Source organism: Psammomys obesus, unplaced genomic scaffold (assembly GCF_907164565.1).
Source record: "Psammomys obesus unplaced genomic scaffold, mPsaObe1.curated_primary_1811, whole genome shotgun sequence".
In the NCBI taxonomy this organism is placed as follows: domain Eukaryota; kingdom Metazoa; phylum Chordata; class Mammalia; order Rodentia; family Muridae; genus Psammomys; species Psammomys obesus.
This window is the reverse complement of record NW_026596034.1, coordinates 36,950,035-36,971,337: the sequence shown is the minus strand read 5'-3', so window position 1 is coordinate 36,971,337 and position 21,303 is coordinate 36,950,035. Positions and strand designations below refer to the sequence as shown.

Sequence of the window (21,303 nt, the reverse complement as noted above, 5' to 3'; positions counted from 1 at the left end):
TCCCAGACAAATTCTAGGAGCAACTCCCAAGGCCATCAAGAATGCCAGGAGTCCCATGGGAGCCATTCTTGGTGCAAGGCCCTGAAGTGCAGCAGCAGCCAAACAGCCAGCAGCAGAAAGTGCTCAGAAAAGATCCATGAGTGATCTGTCTTCTGAATGACCCTGTCAACATTTTGGACTGTGACCTACCTACCACACATCACAGACGAAGCGAAGCTCTCGTTCCCCTCAGCAAAGTCAAAGGGGCCTTAAAGCTCTGGTCATCCCCAGAGGCAGAGCTACACCAGGGCCTTCCTGAACCCGACCCCACAGAACTACCCACAGTGAACTGGCTCCTCAACCCTCCACACCCAGGACCTTGGTGCAGGCCCTGGAAACTCATCCTCTCCCCAGCAGCATGGCTGGCCTCCAGCACCCCACACAGCATGCCCCTGACCTCCTATGTCCTAGAGAATTGGACCGGGATAAGAAGCCAGAACCAAACTGGAAGGAGCCACACCCCTCAGAAGAAAAAAAGCAAGACAGGACTGTGTAACACTGCTCATCAAAAGGTGAAAAGGCTTTCCTGAGGCCCAGGGCTGGAGCCAATGGCAGAGCCCCCACAGGACACAGCCCCTGCGCACTTTCAGCTCTGACTGAAGTTCTATTGAGCACATCTCAAAACAAGGGTTAAGAGAAAAAGTCACAAACACAACACATCTACATCACTCACCAAACTCAGAGGAAGGCCAACTACAGGGACAGACAGGTGGGAGTGGCCAGCTGACCACACGCAATACACGCTAGCATCTTCACACACCAGCTCCAGCCCAGAGGTCCTCACGGTGCCCACCCCTTGTGCCGTCTCACCCCACCCTTGATAAGCAACGGGCTGTCCCTTCCTGACCTAAAAGTACAGTCGTCACTAACAGAAGCAACCCTGCGACTACAGACATGGACATGAGCTTGGACTGAACCCTGGCTCACTTATCCTCATGATAGTGGCAGGGGGAGGTAGGATGGTGGTAGCTACTGACTTGCTAATGATATTTTCCAGGGAATCCGGTGCCCTGTTGCTCAATGGGTCTTCCATCTTGGCTACAATGGCGTTCTGCCGATCATTGTTGAGTATTACTGTAGTCTGGGGGACGACGCTATGAAACAAAAGAATCACAAGAAAAAGAAGACCTTAAAACAACAACATTCATTGTCAGAGCACATCAATCATTCAACACGGTGAGCTCCTGAAGCCGGCACACCAGAGGTGGGTTGTCCAGTCAGGGACAGCTAAACTCGAGATGGGACTCTTCAGATTCTTGCTGGTTGGTATTCTTGGTTGACACAAACACACAATGTGGGCAGGCTGGGCTGTGGACATTTAACAGAGTGGGCAGGACAAGGCTGAGACACCCTCCTGTTCTATACATTGGCAAGCCATCTCAGCAACACGTTTACATGAGAACCAGCTTCCTTTTCTTGTTTCTCCTTGTGTATATGTGGGGTGTGTGTGTGTGTGTGTGTGTGTGTGTGGGCATAACATGCATGTGAGTTGTAGGCAGAGGCCAGAGCAGCAGACATGAGCAATCTTCCTCCACTGCTCTCTGACTTACTCTTTTCAGACAGCGGCTCTCACTGACAGTAAGCTAGTTCACTCAGCTAGGCTGGTAGTCAGCAAGCTCTGGCCACAAGCAGGACCCTGCCATTTGGTGCTGGGTTACAAGATAAGTGCAGCAGTGCCTGGCTCTTCACATGGGTGTTAGTACTTAAACTCAGATCTTCACGGCTGCAGAGATGCTCTTGCCCACTGAACCAGCTGCCCAGCCTCTCTTTCAACCACATCCCTCCCAAACTATGAGATGGTCTCACAGCTGCCCTCTTCAGTATCATTCCACATCTGCCTCGAGAGGGGGGCAGTCAACCCATGGGCAGCAAAGGGAAACAGGTACACAAGCCACCCGCAGCCCTCTGCAGAGTGCAGGACCAAAATAATAGGCCTTGAGGCTTGGCTTTGAGGAAAAGTTATAGAAACAATGGGCCATGCCTAAGAACCACAAGCTCAGCAACAGTCTGGAGGCAGCACTAGGGTATAAACGAGCAGGACCAGCAGCTGCCGCCTTCACACTATTGTGACCATGTCAACTTCACTGCACAGAGTTGCTAAAGTGTGTCCTGCTCTGAAGAACCAGGACTGAAAAGAACTGCCACTTGATGCAGCCAGTTACGTCACTCAAAAGCCCAGTGTCCTTGTCCAGAAGAAAGGTGCTTCATACACTCGGAAAGCAGCACCTTCCATGGTCACTGGCATCTCCACAGCGTTTGACTCATGCCAACAGGCACAGCAGTCACAGCACATCATGTCCAACACACGTGCGCGGAACCACAGCTCACTGCCCAGAATATAAGTACCTGCATGCCATTCAATTTTGTTTCTCAGTAATTCTACTTTTTCTCTGATGACACCTAAAGTTGCCCACCAAACCAAGATGAAGTGTCCACAGTGATCCAACCTAACCCAAGAGACCCCTGCCTGCTGCTGATTCGTGCCCGGCACTCACACTCGGCACACACAGATCAGGAGACAGAAATGGCTCATACAGCCTGGGATCTATACAATCAGATCAGCCACAACCATACCAAATATTTGATTTTTCAAAAATGAAGGAACTTCCATATCACATTAAGAGGAAGCACCTGGACCGACAAACTGGCTCCCCAGGAGAGCACTTGCCCAGCATGCTCAGGGCTATGGGTTCTCCTCTTAGCCTAGCACTGAAAAACAAAAAGAATGCTTTACCTAAGGGTTAACACAGAAAACACCCAATACTATGAAGTGGCAAAAATGCTGGAGAGTAACACATATACACACAAATGCTTCCAGAAACATTTGTCACCGACCAGGATGGGGACTCAGGAAGGCATTTCCATGCTCCTGAGTAACTAGACTTTATGAACACAGGCATATGACTACAGACCACGTGCTTCCTTCTCTCCTACAACCTTCTGGTGTACCTAGATGAAGCTACCATCCCAGTGTCTCAGCCAAACACAAAACTGGACGCTGCTAGAGGTGGGGGTCTCACAGATAGGATTAAAAGTTCTCATCAGTTCACTGTGATCTGTCAGGGAGGTGATAGGGTGGGGGTGGGGGTAGAGGCTGACCTCTCCAGGACCCTTTCAGAGGGAGGTTTAGGGAGCCTGAGACAGCCCCATTCTATACCTTCACATGCCATCCCCAGGTTTCACACTGGCTCAGCAGCTCCACACCTGAACCAGCTCCTAAGCTAAACCATATAGAATCTGACACACACACATCTACACCAAACAGCCATGACCACACAGAAGCCACACACACACACACACACACACACACACACACACACACACACACACACACACACACACTCACTCACTCACTCACACTGCGAAGAGATGGCTCTGGCTCCTCTTGCAGAGAACCCAGGTTCAGTTTCCAGCACCTACAAGGGTAATAATCACCTGTGACAATTCTTGAGAGTTTGGTGCCCTCTTCTGGGCTCCATGGGTACTACACGCTCACGCACACTTAAAACATGCAGGCCAACACTCATAGACAAAACTAAATCTTTTCATGAAACGGAAAGAAATTTCTGAAAAAAAGGAAATGATATGATCCATAGACTGTTGGACATCCCCTTCAGAGAGCAGATGTAGTCTTTGAGACAGCACCTTGCTGTGTATCCAAGGCTGGCCTCAAACTTACAACTCTCCAGCCTCCACCTCCCAAGTGCTGGAATTACAGGCAAGTACAGTCACACCTAGCCTGATTGTTCAATTCTCAAGTGATGTTAATTTGTGGCCAAGGTTATACAAGCTGAATATTCTCACCATCATATAACATTATTCTATTCGGAAGTAAAACATGCTCTATACAGTGGCAAAGCAGCAGCCATGGACAGGTGTGAACAGGCCCTTTCATCTACTCTGGTCAGAGGAGTGTCAAGAATCAATGTCTATCAATCAGTGTCTAGCAGGATAGAAGGATGACAAGTACTGGCTGCAAAGGCTTCAAGAGGAGAGAGAGAGACAGAGAGAGAGAGAGAGAGAGAACTGAGTATGAATGAGATGGGAGCACTGCAGTATCTTCTAAAGAGGCTGCAGCCTATCATACAGATAGAGCACCTCAGTGCCTCTACCAAAGATAGCAACTCAGAAAGAACTCATCTGCCTGAGACCACAGAGCGAGCCAAGCACAAGTTAAATATGAACCCAACATTCTAAACAGCAACTTTCTAGGAAAAAAAAAAAGGCTGCGCTTATACTACTTCTCACCTACCAGAACCTTCTAGGGAAGCCAGAGGCCCCTTAAGGGCCTTATTTTTACAATTGCCCTGCGTAATTCACATGAGATGGCTAGCTTTAAAGAAAAGAAAACTATACAACAACCCCAAGTTACACACCTCCAGAGGTGCAGCTCTGTTGGACAGCCTCCTTTCACACCTGTTCCTTCCCCTGTTACAGTGTCTTCTTAGCACCTCCAATTTTTGGTGGTGTCCCCTGAACAGGGGCTTTCTGTCTACTTTGTTCAATAATGCACTGCCAGCACCCCAAGACAACCACAATTGAGGTCTGCTCATTTCAAGCCCACATGAATTCAAGACTGGATTCATCTTAAGCTAAAGTGTCTTGGGGTTCTGGGTTCTCCATGCTGCTGGCTAACACTCCGTGAAAGACAGGCAGATGAGCATCAGAGCCAGCATGCAACACTAAGCATACAACAACAAGCAGAGGATGTCTAGACTTGCCGCACTCACCAGTCAGAAGTCAACTTTAAGCAAAGATGAAAGATTTGAAATTTAGTGGATTTTCTGGGGTGTGGCCAGCATGCCATTGTGCACTTGGTAAACAACTAGTTAATTTATGACTTTTTACAGCTCAGGGCCACTGAGGCTCTTAGACACTGAGCCCTGGCCATGAATCACTCTAGTCACAGCCTTCCTCTTTATCCCCATCTTCTGACGGAGACACTGATATCAGAAAGTCTCCCACTAAGGCAATTACAATGGCTCATGTCTGTGACCCCAGACTGGGAAGGCAGAAAGACTGCTGTGATTTCAAGGCCTCCTGAATGACAAATATTGATCCAGATGGCTGCACTGGCAAATTTTTATTTTTAATACTAATACACTAATGCACGGTACTGTATGCCATGAGAATAAAGAGTCTGTTGGAAAGATCTTCCTGAAGATGAATCAGAACTCACCCTGTGAAGGCCCTTCAGAAAATAGGATCATAATGAAGTAAACACAAGGATAAAACACAGGGAAAAGAGCTCACAGCAGAGGGAGTAAAGGCAAAAAAAATCCAAGCAGAGGAGGAAAATCCAGTCAACAGGGTCCTGCTAACACAGGACAGGTTGGCCTCCAATTCACAGCAGCTTCTAGCCTCAGCCTCCTCAATGCTGAGATTGAAAGTGTGCCAGGCTCATTTCTTTTCAAATCCTAAAGAAAAGCTACTAAAATAAATGGACTTACGGGCTGGAGATACGCCACAAAGGTAGAATGCCTACCTGGTATATGCCAGATTCCATGCCGGTGTCGGGAGGGAATTTAGAAATGAGCTGACAACTAGAAACGGAAACGATTCATAGGAAGGGGCGGGTCGTGGCTTTTCCAACACAAGATTAGTTCCCAGCACCGAGAGCAAAGGGCTCCCAACTGCCTGTACCTCCAGCTCCAGAGCAGTCAGCACCCTCACACTCACGCATGCACAGACCACACATGTACCTGTAAGTAATTCTGTTTAGTATCCGTGGGAGCTGGGGATGCAGCTCAGTCATCACAGAGCCTGGCAAGCACGTACACAGTCCTGGGTATGAGCCCAGCACCTCATGAACAAGGCATGATACATGTAATCACAGTACTCACGAGGCGGAGACAGGAGGTAGTCAGGAGGCCAGTCTAGCATACATATGACCATGTCTCAAAAAGGGGTGGAATCCATATATAATTATAAAGTACTTAGAAATAACAAGTTGTGTACAAGAGCTGTGCTGGGAGAAAGTAAAGACCTGACACATATATGAAGAGATTCAACCTTGGGTAGACGTGATGACAGCTTTTCCCAGAGCAACCTGGAGTCAGCACACTTCCCTCCAAAACGCATGAGTTCTTGGGGTGCTAAAGAGCTGTCAGAGCACTCACAGTCTAGGAGGCCAGTTCACATTGCTGCGCTGGCTTCATGTCCAAGCCAGCAGGGTTTACTAAGGAATCCCAAGCTTCGTGCACGAACTGTGTGCCACCTCCTTTGGTTGATACTCAGTCCTGACGTGTACACAGGGATGAGTATGGCTGTGCAAGGCAGCACAGGCCAGGCAGGAAGATCAAGCATGACATTAAACAGAAGCATCCAGAATTCAAAATTCAGATAAGAAGTAAACAAGGCCAGTACTGCCGAGAGACCTGGCACTCTACAGTCAAACAGCCTTATTCTGAGCCTACAGAGTAGAAGCTTCTAACTGGGAATGCCAACGGCCCCCAAGAGGACGCATGAAACACAGCTTCCCGCAGCGCTCACTGGAGAAGGGATATTCATTAGGAGACGAGGTAAGCTAGGAACCAGATCAGTTTCCTTTAACACAGAAACAAAAGATCACTAGGAACTAGGAGTTGGTGGCCATATTGCTGGATGAAGTTTAAATCATTCTTCGTCAATCCTTCAAGTCTCTAAAGTCGGTTCAGAGAAAGGGAAAGAAAAGAATTTCCTAATTTTGCACCACTGCCCTGAAGGAAGCTTTAAATCATATCTTTTTAAATTTTGAAAACCAGTATTATACAAAAGCCTCCCCCCGTGTATGTGTGTGTGTGTGTATATGTTTTAGTTTTGCTTTTAAGACACAATCTCATGTAGTGCAGGCTGGAACAAAGCTTTTGACCACAGGATCATCCTGTAGTCAAGGACGATCTTGAACTTCTGATCCTCCAGTTTCTACCTCCTGAATGTAAGGATGATAAGCATGAGGGTTTACGCAATGCTGGCAGCAGCCAAATCCAAGGTTTTACCCTCTGAATCATCTTTCCAGTCCTAATTTTTTTTTTAAACCTTTAAAAGAAAAAAAATCAGCTGAGCAGTGGTGGCACATGCCTTTAATACCAGCACTTGAGAGGCAGAGGCAGGCAGATATCTAAGTTCGAAGCCAGCCTGGTCTACAGAGCGAATTCCAGGACTACACAGAGGTACCCTGTCGTGGAGAGAGAGAGAGAAAGAGAGGGAGTCTACCGCTTTTAAAAAGAAGAAACAACCTTCGTCCTAGATAACAGTCTTCGTTAAAAATAAACAGAAATACATGCCAGGTTCTAAAAGTTGTTGAGTTATCAAGCAATATGGTTCATAAGACAACCATGGAGGCAACGCCACCCTGCAGCTCCGTCTGGGCGCTGCCTGCTTCCCTCCTGGACTGCATCTGCACTTCACTGTTAACACTCCTTGCTTTGTCTTCAGCCTGGGTCTAGCTGCAGAGAAGAGCAGGAAGGCAACTTGTTTGCCATTTGTCCAACAATACCTCTGCTGGCACTTGAGGCATTCTGATTAGGTAGCACAGTATTAGCATTTGGAACGTTTGAAGCCCAGCTTTAAAGGGTGGCTCACGAAATCACAGGCTTCCACAACAATGCAGATGCTTCAACACCTACCGCTTCTCCTACAACTATGTGAAGTCAAACTCACAGCACACCTGCAGGACAGGCACAAGCCAGAAGCAACAGACTTAAAGCCCATTCCCATCTCTGGAAGCTGAATGCCACTGCTGGTTGAAACCCCATCCCTGTAACCTCACAAACATTTTTATCATGATTAAGCTTTGGCATCAAAGAAAACAGGCTTTCTTTTCTTTTTTTCTTGAATTTACTCATTCAGGTGCAGAATCTGAAAATCTGGACCCCATGCCAGCTGAGGTTGGCAGGGTTCCACGGCCTTCTGTCTGCCAAGGAGCACAATTAGAAGAGCACCCCTTGGAGCCCACAGCAGCCTCAGCCTTGTCCAGCCAGGTGTCAAATGACCAGGGGGCATAGATTTCCAGAGCAGAGAGAGGGCCTTGTACCACCTCCTCCTAGATCTGGACCTCTGCAGCCTCTCCAAATGGCAGGCAGTATCCTTGTGGACCTGGCTCCATGTGCTCTCTGGAGGCCTCCTTAGGCTGAAAGACTCCAATGACAGCACATAGATTGTTTCTCAGGGTGTATGATCTGGACAGAGACCATTCAGCTCACAATCTCCTCTTAAGCATCAGAGGTGCCAGGTCAGTAAAGCAGAGCACCTCACTATCCAGCATGGTGATGCTTTTGAGACAGTTCTAGAAGCCGGTCTACACTCCACTGCCCAGGTTCATTTCTTCTCTGCATCTGTACATCAGTGACTTCACCCATTCTTCACTGAAACTCAGGGATTCACTACATCCTCCAGGCTGCTCTCGTTTCCTGTTAACAGCCTTCTAGAGAATGTGGTCCCTGCCACCACCACACCCACGTAGTAAAGTGTCCCAGCTCTCTACCTTTCTAATGAGGAAAGAGGGACTTGGAAATGTCTGGGACCTGGGTATGTTGCTCCCAGACAGACAGACAAAATTCCAAAGCATGTGCCCTTAAGATGAGGCCATGAAAAACCCACCCTCTTCCACTCCTTTTTCTCCCCTAGCCTGGTAGAAGTAGAACAGAGAATAAGATGTTGTCAACATTTTCCCAGCTCCTAAAGACAGCCTGTTCAGAAGTGACAAAGGACTGAGGTGTTACCCCAGACTAGGCAGTATCTTATGAGGAACAAAGATCGCTGCTCTTTTCCGTGCAGGCCCAGAAGCTCTGGAGTCAGTGTGACAGACAGGGCTACCATGGAAGATGCCACTAGGGTCTCAGTGTGACCAAGGAGGCTAAGGTGTCCTTCAGTGCCTGAAATAACTTCAGTAACACAAAATCCCCCCCCACATACACAAATGCCCCAGATTCTGAGCATTCACATGAGGACCCTGTGCCTGACTCTGAACCCAGTCCCGGGTGGAATTCACACCCAAGACATCCTTGCACAGTTTCTATGTAACCTGGACTTTCTAGGAACTCAACTACTGTGTCAGTCTAGAAAGAACAACACTTTGCTTCATTGGAAATGACACAAGGAACTCACCACTCTGAAATACCCCACTGCCAGCCGGTGGTGTCTACAACCGCGGCCTTGAGGCACACCTCTGTCCTCCACTGCACGCCCCAGCTCTACCACGCGCTGCTGTCCTTTCGCACCTCCCGAGGAGCAGGACTCTCCATTAACTATTAAAGCTGTATCTCCAACATTATGTTTGGAGAGAAAGGAGCATTTCAAAAACAACTGTCTTTTAAGAACCGAATAGAGAGGCTGCAGACATTGTGTGGGCAAGCGTCTGTGCAGAGACATGAGATGAGCTGTGCAGCCCATTTCAGTCATAAGAACAACCTGAATCTTCTGAGAAGCTAGACACCCAAGTTTCTCATCAGAGGGAGGTCTGAGTGAAGCTGGGGTGCTCTTGAGAGCTACAGGAGGCACTGAATGACTCCACCTAACGGCCTCATCAGGAACTGTAATAGAAAGAGTACAAGTAGTCACTAGTACTCTTGAGCACCCCAAAACTGTCCAAAGTAACCCCTACTCTCCCTTCCCAAACATCCCTTAAACTCCACACGGCACATACTGCTGCTTTAGTTACCAGCACTCATGGGCAGGGTGGCACCCAGGAACCATCCACACTGCAGCAAAGCCACTAATATCCCTATAGGCTTGCTGTGGCTGGCATTTCACTTCTACTGTTCTGCTCTTCCCAAACCCAATAGGCAAGAGGCTACAGGCCCTGGGCACAAAGATAACACTGTGCTCGCTACTGTAAGCAGACTTCCTCCTTGACACTGAAGGAAAGAATAAAAACTGCAGGAGCACTGGGTGGGTGCTGCCTCATGCCACACTGCCTGTGGACCCAGGCATGGAAAGACACCTTCTGAGGCACCTTTCCATCCCACTGAGCCAGGCATGCAAACTTCCATGCCAGAGGAGTACACACCATGCAGAGCTCTCTAGGAGGCTGCAAACCTTCTATTTAGAAATTAGGCACAATGCAAGTCTAAGATTAAGTGGAAAGTCTGCTAGGATCAAGTAAAAATTATAAATACCACCCCTGAAGAAAACATAGGCAACGCCCAGCCAGAGATAGAAAAAGAAAAGAAGCAACATACATGGGCCAAGTTCATAGCCAGGTACAAGGAAAGATGAGTTGGACTGCTTAAGCCAAGAAAGTTGGAGCGACTCAGGCTGTTCCAGCACAGAGCCTGTGTTTGGTTTCGGTCTAAGTGAAACCAGCACCATGGAACCACCAAAGCAGATATCCAGGGCTAGGGCAGATCAGTAACAGTGGCGCCTGGGCTGGCACAGGAGCACTTTCCCAGCGTGGCCTGCAGAGCCTTGGCTCTTCTGTACTTACCATCGCACTTTGTTACAGGTCTGAGTGGCGCCAAGTGGGGAACCAGCCACCATGGGGACCTGGATAGGACTGTGCTGTTTGTTGGTGACCAGGTCTAGCTTCTCTTCCAGAGATTTGCAAGTAGCCTCGAGAGCTTGCAGCTTGGCCTCAATGCTATCCAACCGCAAACATATCGTCTGGTTAATAGAGTACAGGAAAGACTGGAAGTGAAAACAGAAAAGCTTCAGAGAGGGTGTCCTCCATGTGAGGAGCAAGTCTACAAGCCCTAAACTCCACCCACGGCTCCTAACTCCACCCAGTCTATTTCAGCTGAATGAGCCCTGGGCCATGCCAAGGTATTCAATAAGGAGCCCTGGGCAGTGCCTAGGTATTCAGTGAAGAGCCCAGCCCTCTGCAATCTCACCTACACTAAGGCCATGGAGTAATAAGCTTGTCATTGTGTTCATCAATAGATTCACACATTAAAACTACAAAACCTTTCTAATGCTGACAGGTTATACCTATCATCCAAATAGTCTGAAAACAAAACAAAACAAAACAAAAAAAAAAAAAAAAAATGATGGCCGGACACAAGTATACCCCACCGAAATCTGTCAAAGACCTCTTCCTTCCAGGGACCTTCTAAATGGCAAGTATGCCACCTAGTGGCCTACAAAAGGAGCAGCTTCCAACTGTCTAGTTGGAAGTCAGCAGCCAGCCATGTGCTCAATAAACTCAAGAACACACAGACCAGAGGGAATGGCTTTGCTCCCTCAACTGCCAGTCCTATCAGGAGCCACCAGACGCCTGACACACAGGGACTCTACTGTGAAAAGAGACCTCTAAGCCAGCCAGGCCTCAAGGTGCTGCTTAACAACAGGAAACGTAGGCCAGAAACATCTAAAGAAAACAGTCAAGAAGGATTCGAGTGGAAGAGAAACACAGCCTCAGGAACACTCAGAAGAAAGGTGCAAGCCTACGCGAGTAGAGATGGCAGCTCAGGCCAACCCTGAACCTCAGAGCACAGCCAGCCGGAACGGCCTGGCCCTTTGTTCCTGGTAAAAGTTAGTGGGGGCCGGTCTGCTCTCATTTAAAAGAGAATCACAGAATAGTATCAGAATCACAATAGCCACAGAGGCATGTAGCATAGCACCAACACATGAGTGCACAGGGTCAGAGCATTCTGACCAGTCAAAGCTGGCTCTAAAGAACTCTGAGCTTGCTTTATTTCCCTGCTATGAATAGCAGTTAGGAGCAGCCGAAGGACAGTCCCTCACATCTACCTCCACTCAGCACATCGTCTGCAAGACCCAGCACTGGTAAGAGAAAATTGTTTTCTTCAGATGTTACTGGCCACATTCCTCCCTTTCCTGTCCTTGACAGCACTCTGAGCCTGGTTTAGAGGTCTCCTGTCACAGGAAGACACTAGCAAGAAGGTCAAAAAAAAGAACTGACCATCCCCTGCCAAACACTCTGCACAGAAGCAAGCAGCAAGGCTGTGTGTATAAGGAAACGAGCAGCAACGCTGGACTTGTCTCCAAGTGTCCTGGCCATTTGGTCATAAATGGAGGCACTGTCAACAGTGCAGGCAGAGAGACACATCATGAGCACTAAATGGTGGCCACCTCCTGAGTTAAGACCATGGACCACTATCGTAACTGGAGGACATCAAGGACATTTGCCTTCCACATTCTCTAAACAGTTAAACCATTATTTTAACTCCATTATTTAGAAATGTTCTGCCTAGAGTTTGGGCGAAAAACCGCTATTACAGACTAATTAATACCTCAAGCAAATCCACAAAGAAAGGGGGAACAGTATTTTTCCCAACACTGCCCCACAGGTGAGGGTGAGCACACACCACTCTGACCTGTCTGCTGAGAAGCACTGTTGGCGATGCAGCATGTGGCTGTCTTCCAATCCCACAACAGCACACGCTGCAAGTAACAGCGCGCATGTGCACAGAGCACATGGCCGCATATGACAGCACGCACGCACAGTGTGCCGTCCCCTACTACACCAGAACCCAGGCAGCCACTGCCCTTTCTACTCGTCTGTTTCTCCACTGTTTACAAATGTGTTCTATGACACAACTACGATCACATTTTACTTTGAAATCTGATGCTATCATTCTGACCACTGGTCTGAAGCTGGGTTTCACTTCACAGATTTTTGTTGTTTTTCAAGACAGGGTTTTTCAAGACAGGGTTTCTCTGTTGCCCTGACTGTCCTAGACTCACTCTATAGATCAGGCTGGCCTGGAACTCAAAAATCTACCTGACTCTGCCTCCTGACTGCTGAGATTAAAATTTCTGTTTTTGAGTTTGGGTTCTGTTTGTTTTGTTTTGTTATTTTTCCTTGAGTCAGCATCTTTCTATGTAGCCCTGGCTGTCCTGAAACTCACTGTGTAGACCAGGCTGGGAGATCACAGAGACCTGCCTTGCCTGCCTCTGCCTCTCAAGCAGCAGCCAGCACTTCTGGCTCATGTAGATTCCCCACTGCAGTTGGTGCTGCTTCTCGTTACCAAAGGAACTGAGCATCTCAAGCAGACGCCTGACACAGAGCAACATGGGAAAAGGGCTGCTGTCACCCGAGCTGCTCCAGAAACTACTTCTGTCCTATGATTCTCCTCTGCTTCTGCAAACACTGGGTCCCAAATAAGCACACCTGGTAGCAATTCACTGACCCCAGGCAGCAAACCTCCGGACTTGGGGGTGGGCTGCAATATGCTTCATCTTTTCTCCCACCTGAGGCATGCTTGTGTGTGCACAGTAAGACTCTTCATGTGTCCTCCTCCCAATCTAATGCTTCCTCCTCTCATTTGGCCGGAGAACTGGCCTGTGCTTTTATGCAGCATTTCAGTGGCATCACCATGCTACAAACCCAAGTTCCTACTATGGTCTCATCTGGAAATTTGTAGATGTATTTAAATAAATGAGATCATCTGGGCCTGGGTGAGGGTAGGCCTCAGGCATGCACTGTAGTGACAAGGCTGGGACCACCTAGAGGTCACAGCACAGAAGGAGGAGGAAGAGCCTGCCCCTGAATTCCAGAAGGCATGGCTCTGCACTGCAGGGCTGCAAGATCGGTTCTGCTGTTCTGGATTGTTCTGCTGTTCAAGTTGATGGTAGAAATTTGACACAGTGCACACATGGTACCTTTATAGAGGGATCTTGGCAATTTATCTCTAGTCGCTGGCGTTTCAAAGCAGGCTCATCATCATCTGTCACAACATGATTCTCCAAAACAACTGAAAAGCAACCACAGAGACAAAAACTGGAGTAAGCAGGGCAAGTTCCTCAGGGCTCTTTACCACTGCGGCCAAGCACAGTGCTGGCACCTTAAGACCGATGAGAAACAGCACAACCCACTTCTTTGTTAAAATTCTCAGCCAGACAGAAACAGGGCCCTTTCTCATCCTCTCCTCCTCACCTTCCTAAAAAAAAAAAAAATCAGACCACCCAATCAACACTCTCTAGGCCCAGCAGGTGAACCCACACCAAGCCTTCATTTGTGACTTCTTCCCTGCTTTATTTAGTATGTGTGCTGGCTACCTCACTGCAAAATCAAAAGTGCCTGACCTGGCCTGAGGTCCTGGGCTAGTCCAACATGGGGCTGAGAGGCACATATGTACTGACAGCCATAGCCCTCTCTGCATGTCACCCATGCCCCAAACTAGCACAGCCAACATGCTACATTATGTGGAAGCTGCAGCTGCTCCAGGGCCACTCAAGAGCTGCCACAATCCGCTCCTGCTGACCCTTCGGCCTGCTTTCAGATAAGCAAGGTAACCCCAATTCCAGCCCCTGCAGTATCATCCAACTCCCCACCTCATTTAAAACTAGGTACAAATAGTACTAAAGTGATGGTCACAGAGTCAAAGAGCAGCAACACCACTGTGACCTTACCTCTGCAGACTGCACTTCTATTCACCTGCGCCATCTAGCCCTTTTCTCTACACAGGAGTAGTCATTTTGGTGAGATTTGTTTTTATTTATGCGTATGTATCTATGTGGATGTATGTCATATGTGTGGGGGTGCCCTCAAAGCCAGAAGAGGACATCAGATCCCCCTAGAGCTGGAGTTACAGGTGGTTGTGAGCTGTCCAAAATGAGCACAAGCTCAGGTCCTCTGGAAGAGAGGAAGTACCCTCGACTGCTAGCCACTGCTCTGACCTGGCCCAGGTTAGCTTCACAGAGCTACTAATCTATAATCACAGAATTCTGTGTCAGTATTTTACTGACCTTTATGCCATGAATGTTTTCATTTAACTTGCTCAGTTTTACTCGAATCTCCTTGCCTAAAATAGGTGACTACTGACTGCCTGTGCATTTCTGCAGCCTCTGTGTGCTCAGTCACAATAGAAAGGACAGACTCTACCATCTACAGGTCTGAGCTTTGTCTCCTCCCTTAACAACACACAGCATCCCCCAAGGACAATGGCCTTAACTCCTTTTCACATAAATGAGAGAGAGAGAGAGAGAGTGTGTGTGTACTGTATGTGCACACATGAGAACACATTACATGTGTGCACAAGCAACAAGTCTGCTGTCCTGAGGGCAAAGGCTTTCATAGATGAGGTTCCCCAACAGTCCTGAATCTACACTCTCAACACTGCAGAGTCTCCATAAATAGATGCTTAGCTAAGGCTTCAAAGTGGCTGTGCTTTCAACATCATAAGAAAACAGCTGGCCTCAGCAGAAGATGCAGGGAGGGCGGGCATCGATTTTCAAGCAGTCAGTACAGGAGTGAGCTAACGACTTTTCTGGAAAGTATGTCCGTGGCTTACCAGAATGTTGCATGCACACAGCAACTCTACTTCTGGGAACTGACCCTGCAAAAACATTCACCCAGATGCATGTACAGGGATCTTTCCTACCAGATTCCACACAGAGGAGAAACAATGGGAAGCCTATCACATGGCATCTGGGAGGTCAAGGAACTAGGGCAAGCCTGTGAAGAGAATGCATGGTCTCTGAAGAACAGTGTTACTGTAAGTCTTCATGGCCCAAGCTGCACACAGGAGAAGGTGTGTTGACACGAGAGCCACAGGACCCACGCATGGCAGGAGCATCAGAAGGTATCGTGGAACAGGTGACAAGTCCACAAGGGCAAAGGGTGCTGGGCATGAGCAGCTGCACTGCTGGGAATGGACCTGGGGGGCAGGCTGGAGGAGTGAAAAGGTGTGTGTGTGTGTGTGTGTGTGTGTGTGTGTGTAAGCCCTGCTCACATCCTATGATGTGAGTTTCACACAGAGCTAGCATTACTGTTGTGTATCTTTACTGAGTGAACAAAGCCTAGCAGAGTGGCTTCTGATCCTGCAAAGACAGGGAGAGCAGTGGTTCACCTACTGTCTCACAGCTGTACCTGGATGGTCAGGACTCAAGTCTTCCACTGCAATCTGAACCACATCCGCCAGGTCCTGCTCTGACATCATCCAGGGCACGAGAAAGGGGCTCACTGACAAGTAAAAGAGTCCAGGGGTCACAAGGTACGGGGTTTCTGTCACCTGCAAAACAAATGCCAAGAACCAGAGGGAAAATTAATGGTCATGGTGTGGAACAGATCACTAGCCCTGTGCAGCAAAGGCCTCTTAGAGGTCTGCAAGGGTTTCACTTCTGGGGTTCTACTTGGTTTCTGAACACTCAAAAATGTTCAGAAATATAACTAGCTGCTGTTTTTTGTTTTGTTTTCCATAAATGGTGGAATGGCCCCAGTTGAAAACATCACTTCCCCACTCCTCACGGCACTTCTAAACACATCTTCCTGAGCAGGTTTGGAAGTCACAGGCCAAGCCTAGCACCTCCAGTGGGCCCCAGCGGCCTACAGAAGCAGCCTGTCAATCACTGCCTGCTCCCATGGCACCTCGGCCTCCTTGGTGACTATCACATCCCAGAGAACCTGTCATAGCTGTATAGCCCTCCAGACACTCCACCCCCAAAAACTTCCCCTAACAGACCCATTTGTGACTTTCTTCCAGCTACTATGACCACCAGAGACCTTATGCTCCAACATGAAAGTGAGGACAGATCCATCAACACAGATCTAAATAAATGGTTAAAAGTTAAGTTACAGAAAGACCAAATTAGAAGAAACTCAAGAGCAAACAAATACAACAGGTCAAGTCTTAACAAAAACAACAGGAAAATAAGAAAGGAAAAATGACTGAAGAGAATGTTCCCTCCCTAGCACCCAAATGACAATTCACAACCATCTTCAACTTCAGTTCCAGAGGAATCTGACACCCACTTTCGGCCTCTCATGGCACAGCATGCACATGATGGACAGGCATACGTGCAAACAAAGTACTAATCCACATAATAGAATAACACTATGAGAGAGAAATATGAGCCAATAATCTTATAGCTAAACAAAAATCACTGTCGAATCTGACGGCAGCAGACTTTGATCACATACACTGTCGAGGAATGGCACCCCATGCACAGACGTGTTGTAAAATATCTACAAAACTAAAACAACTTCAGAATCAGTAGAAGAGAGCAAATCAGCTGAGGGTGCTGAGCACTGAGAGGAAGGCTGGGAGAGGGAGGAGACACACACACACGCCTTTCCCTGCCCTGACAACAGATGGAATATAACTGTTTCAAGGGGGGAGAACACACTACAAAACAAATTCTACCCATCTTTCTGCTGCAAGGGGGTAGCAGAATCCCTGCTGAGTAGCTGAGTATGTCTTGTTCAACACTGGCTACTCACAGCATCCAAGCCTGCTGAACACTCCTGAGAAGGGGGAAAGCTGACATGAAGATCTCAGAGTGATCAAGTACATATCTGGGTACCACAAGGAAGGCAAGCTCGGGTGTGGACATGTGTTGACTTCAGGGCAGGGCAGCACAGGGCTCGGCAGCAGTACATGCCCCTGGACCTGGCTATGGTGCTAAAGGGGCAGACCTCACCAGAAGGAAGCCAGACTCCTTAAAGAAAGGGGTAATTACATATGCCAAGCAAGAAACACATACGCAAAGCCCAGACTTGTTAGAACACCTATAAGGTCACTGTGAAAATCACTGGGCTCCCATCTGAAGGAGGCAGCCATCACATTTCAGTTAAGGACATCACAAACAGTGCTAGGCTCACATCTGCAGAACCAACCTGAAGGAGCTACTCTGGGCAACCATGAAAAAGCTGACAGTCACCAAGTGGAACAGCTGCAGTGGGGTGAAAAAACACTTGACATTCATGAACTTTTTTCCTCACCAGGTCTTTGGGGAAAGGGGTGTCATGGTCTCTCTTTGCAAGATATGAAATAAGGCAACAACAACAACAAAAAAGGTTGTACTGCAACACATTGATTAACACAGTAACAGGAAGGACCATGGATCTTTGCACACTGTGTATGTGCTGGAAGGTTCCTGTGTCCAGTGAAGTCTTCCAGTGTCACTGCAAGGCCCCCGCGAGCTGCTGGGGCTCAGGGCCTTGTCAGGTATGTATGTTGCAGTGATCCAGCAGGTGCAGGACCTGTGTTTCGGCCTTTTCTTGTGACTGATTTCTGATGCTCATTTCATAGGGACCATGGAAGGTCTGTAGAAATTAAAGTAAACTTTAAAATTTGATAAAACCAAGGAAAGAGCAAAAATAAATAGCAATTCACAATGCAAGTCTGGGTTTGCAATGGAAAGTTGCATTATGTGACACCTGAAGAACAAGTGACACAACCACAGGTACAAGTCACTACACCCCAACACGCATTTTCGTTTGCATTTTATTTAATCAAAATGTTCTTTAAGAAAAAATTCAAAGCTGGGCATGGTGGTGCATGCCTGTAATTCAGCACTCAGGGAGGCGGATCTCTGTGAGTTCAAGGCCAGCCTGGTCTACAAAGCAAGTCCAGGACAGCCAAGGCTACACACAGAAACTCAGTCTCGAAAAACGAAAAAAGAAAATTCAAACTGCAGAAGAAAAAAAAAATACTTGCTACACATAGGCCAATTCTTTTTTTTTCTTTTTTTTGTCCTCACAGCAATAGGAAAGACCAGTAAACCTATGAAAATGAGCATCAGAAATCAGTCACAAGAAAAGGCCGAAACACAGGTCCTGCACCTGCTGGATCACTGCAACATACATACCTGACAAGGCCCTGAGCCCCAGCAGCTCGCGGGGGCCTTGCAGTGACACTGGAAGACTTCACTGGACACAGGAACCTTCCAGCACATACACAGTGTGCAAAGATCCATGCCAGACAGAATGGAAAGGGAGCCCAAGGCAGTGATTTTAGCAGCAGCAGAGTAGCTGTGCGGTGGAATGTTATGCACTGTGCAAGGAGTGGCTCTGAGTGTTGCTCTCTGGGAGTAGAAACAGCAGGAAAGGGAGAAGGAAGAAGAAAGGACTAGATATGCACAGGATATGCAAGGTCTAGTCAGGTGATGGCCTAGGACACACACGAGGAAAGAACATTCTTGTTTTCCTCTTCCTTCCACATTCCACTTCTAAACAGTGATCAGACACACATGTTGACAGTGTCATCCCAGGATGACATGGCCATCCCAACTCTGGTCAGCACTGCTGTCTTCAACCTCAGCCTCAAGACTGTCCCGAGTCTGGGATCAGATGCAGCGCCCTTATGTCCCCCTAGGCCTCTATGCCCACACCTTCCCAAGGCCTCTGAGGAGGAACTTGAAGGACAGAGCAGCCATGGCTGAACCCTATGCCATAAACCCAGTCTTCTCGCTTCCAAACAAAGACTACTGGGAGCTAGCTTCAGTTCTGGGTGGAGGCAGCGGTCTTCACCTTCCTAACGCTACCCAGCCAAATACAGCACCAGACTGACAGCAGTCCAGGGTCTAGCAAATCCAAAGAACTGGAAATGTGCTACAGACCCTTTTCAGGAAAATGCATAGACAGGCAAGTCTTTTAGTTTTCAAGGCTGCAAGGATACTAGAATCACCAGCAAGCCAGCCTCGTACTTCAGGGCAGATGGCTGCCAGACAGACTCACCTCTGCAGCTTCAGCAAGTGCAGAGACAAAGCCTGCCTGGTCCATGGCCCCCAAGCCACGTCCACCCCAGGAGAGCAGTAAATGCTGCACTATACAACATCATTAACTTACTTAAAACAGCAAGGTTTGGAGGAGGTCTGCTTGATTGCATGGCTTTTATGCATGAACTTCACAAATGACAATGTCTGTCAAAAGGTCAAAAGGTTGGATACTCCTACAAGCCTAAAAGATGCAGAAGCCTCTGGGGACGGTCCTCCAGAGAATCAGCCTGCAGCCTGGGCCTTCTCCAGGCCCAGACATGGAAACACATGAAGAGCAATGATCTAGAAGGGACGGGCCAGCTCCTCACATATGTGGAACTAACCCCTGCCCCTCCGCCATCTGCTACGGGCAGCCTTGTCAAACAGTACAATAACCACCTGGTCTTAAGCTGCTTCCTCTGGCCCTGTAGCCTATTCACCCCTGCCCCTAACCCACAGATTCCATGAGCAATGCCTGCCTCTCCTAAGGGGCCCACGGAAATAGCTTTTGAATACGCAACCCCAGCATCTTCCTACTTTCTAAAAAGCTCTGCAAGTGGCTTAAGAAAACACTCTGGACTGGACATAAAACCCTGAATCCTCCAAATGGGACACTGCTGCCCTCCTAGTTGTTTATCCAAACGCTTCTGTTGCCAGGATAAAAACGTTTAAAATTCTGCTAACAGTGAAGCTTTCAATAGAAAAAAAATAGGGCAAGCAGCCCAAGAAAACTGGAACAGAGAGCCATGCATGCAGTTGCCATTTTGGCAAGTTAACTTTACCATTTCTCAGAAGGCCTGGGGAGAATCCAGTCCTAATATAATAAAACAGCTGGATTAAGACTAATGTTCAATAAAGACTCCAACTGCAATTACCATTTAGAGTCCTGGAGCTCCCAGGGTGCACGTGGACAAAGGGCAGTCCACCAAAGTCACAACCCAAGCATTCAGCAGGGACACAGCAAGATGAGGGGTGGCCCCGCCACACGTGAACATGGAAAAATGACTTCATCATGCCACCCCAATATACCACAGAAAGGAGCACCAGCAGAAAGCTCCAGGTCAGTGCACAGGAGTACAGGAGTGCCCTCCACAGTGTGTGCGTGACTCCTACACCTGTGAGATGTACACAGCAGTACACAGTTTGGGGTAGAACATGTCAAACCTAACATGACTCCCTAGGGGAAGGCAGATACGGGGTCTCCTTTCCCTTGGGCTCTGCACTGTTTGCTTTCCACATGACTTATTTATTCCTTACTGCTTGCCTATGACAGCGTTTCTAGGTCAGTGGAGTTCCGTGCACAGAGTTAGCACAGGCGTCAAATCACAAACAGCACCTGAGACTTTTTCCCCAGCACAGAGACTCCAGCCAATAATCTAGTGCGGCCTTCTTTAACCCATCTCACACAGGCCCCACCCCACCTCCTCAAAACTCCTCGACTACCAAGTCACACTTCCTCCACTCACTTTTGCAGAGCTCCCAGACCATCTCGCTTTCCTGCCCTGCTCCCAGGGCTTCCTCCAGAGTGCCAAGTTTTCTGGGGCACTTGGTGAAGTCACTCTACTTCCTTCTTCTTTGCACTGTTTCTGAGCTCCTCTCCTCTGAGTTTCAGCCCTTCCAGGCTGCTCCGGCTCCAGGGCTTCTGGCTTCTTTCCCACAGCGCTCGCCATTGACCACACCCACCATCCCTGGCTTCCTGCCGGAGGATTCCCCTAGGCCACTCCTATCAACTCCCTGCCAGGATGCCAGAGCAAGGCCCTGGGCTCAATGGCACTGGAGGCCTGCAGCTTCAAGTCTCTCAAGCATCCAGCACACACGGCGGCACTCTCCCAGCACAGGCCTCTAGACAGCTCACAGCCCTTCCCACCATCTCAACTGTTGGCAGTGCCCATATTACCCAGCTGC

General features: G+C 48.3%; 1 protein-coding gene across 8 annotated transcripts in view; it reads right to left on the bottom strand.

Moving 5' to 3' along the window:
• Positions 1 to 21,303, bottom strand: part of Banp (BTG3 associated nuclear protein) — a 76,532-nt gene that overhangs the window by 40,021 nt on the left and 15,208 nt on the right. For 5 of the 8 annotated variants that reach the window (XM_055621051.1, XM_055621055.1, XM_055621052.1 and 2 more), the window contains exons 2-5: positions 15,791 to 15,932; positions 13,582 to 13,673; positions 10,445 to 10,644; positions 1,017 to 1,133 (exon numbers count right to left, since the gene is read on the bottom strand). In XM_055621051.1, the coding sequence (XP_055477026.1) occupies positions 1,017 to 1,133; positions 10,445 to 10,644; positions 13,582 to 13,673; positions 15,791 to 15,932 (551 nt within the window). The remainder of the gene's footprint in view (positions 1 to 1,016; positions 1,134 to 10,444; positions 10,645 to 13,581; positions 13,674 to 15,790; positions 15,933 to 21,303) is intronic. The other 3 variants (XM_055621053.1, XM_055621054.1, XM_055621057.1) reach the window with 1 other exon arrangement.